The sequence below is a fragment of the Loxodonta africana genome, chromosome 14 (genome assembly GCF_030014295.1).
Source record: "Loxodonta africana isolate mLoxAfr1 chromosome 14, mLoxAfr1.hap2, whole genome shotgun sequence".
NCBI lineage: Eukaryota > Metazoa > Chordata > Mammalia > Proboscidea > Elephantidae > Loxodonta > Loxodonta africana.
Window position 1 is genome coordinate 90,472,298 of NC_087355.1, and position 3,792 is coordinate 90,476,089.

General features: G+C 67.3%; 1 protein-coding gene across 1 annotated transcript; it reads right to left on the minus strand.

Annotated features, from left to right (window-relative positions):
• Nucleotides 1-1,314: 1,314 nt before the first annotated feature.
• On the minus strand, nucleotides 1,315-2,512 carry LOC100669622 (ly-6/neurotoxin-like protein 1). The gene is made up of 3 exons (XM_003422398.3): nucleotides 2,252-2,512; nucleotides 1,989-2,090; nucleotides 1,315-1,764 (listed from the first exon to the last, which is right to left on the minus strand). The coding sequence occupies exons 1-3, from the start codon at nucleotides 2,301-2,303 to the stop codon at nucleotides 1,568-1,570; spliced, it is 351 nt and encodes a 116-aa protein (XP_003422446.1). The 5' UTR covers nucleotides 2,304-2,512; the 3' UTR covers nucleotides 1,315-1,567.
• Between the last annotated feature and the right edge of the window lie 1,280 nt (nucleotides 2,513-3,792).

Consider the following 3,792-nt stretch of genomic DNA (forward strand, 5'->3'; position numbering starts at 1 on the left):
TTCTGGCATGCTGCATGCCCTGTCTGGCTTCATTCCAGGGGGACAGGCTCTCCAGGGCCACCAAAATTTGAATGGTGGGTGTTAGGCTGACCCACCTTTCCCACACCTGGCAGTGGATGGGGGTCACATGGGTGGGGTGTGGGGACTTTTAAAGAATGCTGATTCTTGGGCCCACTAAGTCAGAAGCGGGCTCCCCTGAAGTCTCAGTGGCCAGCTGGGTGAGGAGCACCCCATGGGAGGGAGGAGTTCTGTGGGCCAGGGAGGCACCCCAACCCTGCCCCAGAAAAAGATCGGGGGCCGCTTCGGGAGACCAGAGGGAGAGGCAGCCGAAGCGGGCAAAGCCATCACCAGGTGAGGGGATCTGAGCAAATGGAGGGAGAGTGCCCTGCATGCCACTGCTCCGACTCTCCCCCGTGCCTCACCCCCAGGACCCCCAGCCTCCACTCCCTTTTGGCCCGGTCTCTCCGCTGCCTCGCCAGCCCAGCCCCGCCATCCTCGCCAGCGGCCCCCACTCGCGCCCCTGTGCGGGCCCCAGCCTCCACGAGGGGCGCCCCTCCCGCCGGAGCGCGCCCACGGGCATGCACACGGCTACCCCGAGCGCGCACGCCGCCCCGCGCACGCGCCCCGCCCGTTCCCCAGGCGGTCCGGCCTGGCCGCCCTTGACATTTGTCAAAGGCGGCTGAGCTGAGGCTGCGGCCTGAGCGGCGGCGGGGCGGGCTGCGGGTTGCGCAGCGCAGCCCTGCTGCAGCTCCCCCACCGTCCCTGCCCCCCCGCGGCTTGCCCAGTAGAGCCGCGCAGCCAGCTCTCAGGCAGACCAAGTATGGCCAGGCTGCCACCTGCCCCATGTCCCTGCCAGCCCCAGGCCGAGCACCAGTCCCGAGCCCCCGGGGTGGGAGGTGGGATGGATTTGGCTGAGCAACAGGGATAGAGGCCTCACTGGAGGCAGGCTGGCCTCTAGGGCCAGGGGAGCCTCTGACCCCAGCTGCCCCCTCCCTGCCAATAATTGTTCAGATACCTGAGCCTGGCACTCATCCTAGGACGACTGATGTTGGGAGTCCTTGCTCACGTGACACTCGCCCTGGGCAGCTCAGGGCCTCGGCTGGAGCCTGGGAACGCCCTTCCCCCTAGGACTCAAGGAAGGATCTCTAACCACCCCCCACCCCCACCCCCACCCCCAACAGACCCACGGCCCACTGAGGCAGGGCCTGGCACCTAGGCTTCCAGAAAGGTGGGGCGTAGCCATGTGCCCTTCCCTGGGTGTGCCCCCGCCGACGGAGCTCCCCCTGGCCCACCCCCAGTACACCCTCTGCCAGCTCTCCCATGAGACCAGAAACTTTTTCGTGGTCCAGTCCCAAATGATCCGCTTTGGAAAGGAAAGATGCGGTGCTTGGGGGCAGTCCCGACTGCTCCGGCAGACAGGCCTGGCAGACAGGCCTGGGTCCTGGGTGTGGCCTAGGGGGTCTGGGGAGGGTAGAAGGTCAGCAGGGTGTGCAGGGTGAGGGCAGGGCAGTGCCTGTTGAGAGCTTTGTCCACGAGTGGTCTGCTAGGGGGTGGCACGCCCAAGGCGTTAGAGCAGACCCCAGAGGGTGACCAGGAGTGCCGGGGCCAGAGCCAGGGCGGCGGGGGCTGCGAGGCCAGCACCGTTGCAGAGGTCATACTGACAGCAGACGGTGGTGGAGGCGTGCTTGGAGTAGCCGTCGTAGACGGTCTCAAAACAGCGGGGGACACAGGACTTGCTCACCTTCATCCTGTACGGGGTGTAGTCTGCAGGACGGGAGGACGCCATCGTCTTGCAAGAGCTGGGCCCCAGCTGGCCCAACCCCAGCATGCAGGGCCATGAGAGTGGGGTCCCTCTCAGACCCTCAGCTCCCTGGGGCAGCTGGGAGCTTCCCTCCTCAGTCTCCCCACCCTCCCGGGGACAGGGAGAGCCAACCCCCCTCCCCCGGAGCTCCCCAGGGCAGGACCCTGGGGTGGCTGTGCCCACTCACAGGTGCGTGTGGTCATGCAGTAGGAGACCATTGCTGGGCAGCGCATGGGGTTGAAGCAGTTCTCTCCGTTGTAGGCACAGACGTGGCAGTCCAGAGCCTGGGCTGGGAGTTGGGGGACAGGAGGTCACAGTTCAGGGAGAGGACCCCCTCCAGCCCATCAGACCCCACCTCCATCACCTCCCCATGGGGTGACAGCTGGAAGGAAGGAAGGAATTCTGGCTCCCCTTGCCCACTCTCAGCCTGCCTGTGTCCATTCACCTTACCCAGAGGTAGGCCCACCAGGGCCACCAGGAACAGGCTGAGCAGGGGCGCCATGGCTGGAGGTGAAAGGGCTGGGTGGGAGTGGGACGGCTGACAGCAGCTGGTCCTGGTTGCAGATCAGGGGGGCTGTGGCATGTAGGGTCAGGCAGCCTGGGCGCTCCTGGTCTAAGGGAGGCTGCAGCCCTGCACAGAGGATGACAAAGACCAGGCAGTCAGCACCAGCCTGAGGGTGCACTGCATAGCCCTTCTGGGGCAGGGGTGGGGCAGCCACAGGGAGTCCCCAGTTAGCTGAGCATGGGAAGGCTTCCTGGGGAGGGGTCACTAAGGTGGCAATGGAGGGAAGCAGGGTAGAGACATTCCAATCAGGGAGACCAGATGTTCTGGAGAAGGGGAGGGGGCGGTCAGAGTGAGCCGAGGAGGCAGGAGAGGCCAGCAGTTAGAGCCTGGAGTGTCAGGGGACCTATGGACGCCTGGTACAGGGCCCCCAACCCCCCCCCCTCCAGAGCCCTGGTGCAGGGAGGCCAGCCAGGGCAGGACTGGGCCTGAAGGTGTCTGGGTCTCTTCTCGATGCGTGGGGCCCCCACTCCCTGCTTCTTTTAGGACCTAGCTGGAGCCCCTCTTCCGGAAGACCTCCAGACGGCTGCTGCCTGAGCCCTCAGGTCTCGGTTCCCCCGCAGCGGGGCTCCCGCGGCTGCAGGCTCAGCTGTGCCCAGCCCGGGCCAACGGCGCTCTGAAAGCATCCGGGAGGGTGCTTGACCAGGAGGGCCGGTGAACTCCCCAGCCTGGGGTGGTGTTTGGCAAGGGGAGGGGGAACCGGAACTGCGCCTTCCCCCTCCCCCCGAGGGGACACTCGGTCCCCGGCCCCGCCCCGAGACTAAATTAGACTCCCCCTCCCTCCCAGCACCACGGATCTGTCTCTCTTGATCCATTTCCCGGGAACCAAGCCCAAGCCGACCGGGGCCCAATTCAGACCAGGCCTGCGGCACCTGCAGCGCTTCTCGTCGCCACCCGGGGAGCCCTGCCCCGAAGACTGCGGTCGCGGGCCCGGGGACCTCTGCCAGGCGGAGGCGGTGTCGGGCGGGGGTGTCAGGGATGACCTCGCCCGTGACCTCCACTGCACTGAGCCCCCGCCGCCCCGCACTCACCCGGCCGCCCGCCGCTCCCTGCCTGGGTCTGTGGGTGTTTCTGTCCCTGCGCCCAGCGGGCCAGCGCCGCATCGCCCACTCGGCGTCCTAGCTGCCTGGGCCCGCCCGCCGCGCCTGAGCTCACGCGGGCCCCGCCCCGGGTCCGCCCCCAGCCCGCCCCCCGCAGCCCTGGCACAGCCCTGCCTGCCCAGATCGCGGGTTCGCCTGCTCGCGCTTTAGTGGACACGGACACCTACCCAGGCGTCACGACGCAGCGACACCGCGGACAGCCAGCCACTCCCAGACACATACCAGTCCCTGCAGTGACACCCATGCGACCCGCAGAATCACGTGCTCAAACAGCGCCGCAGCCCGCCCCCATTGCCACCAGCCACATGTGCCTCCCTCACCCACGCCCT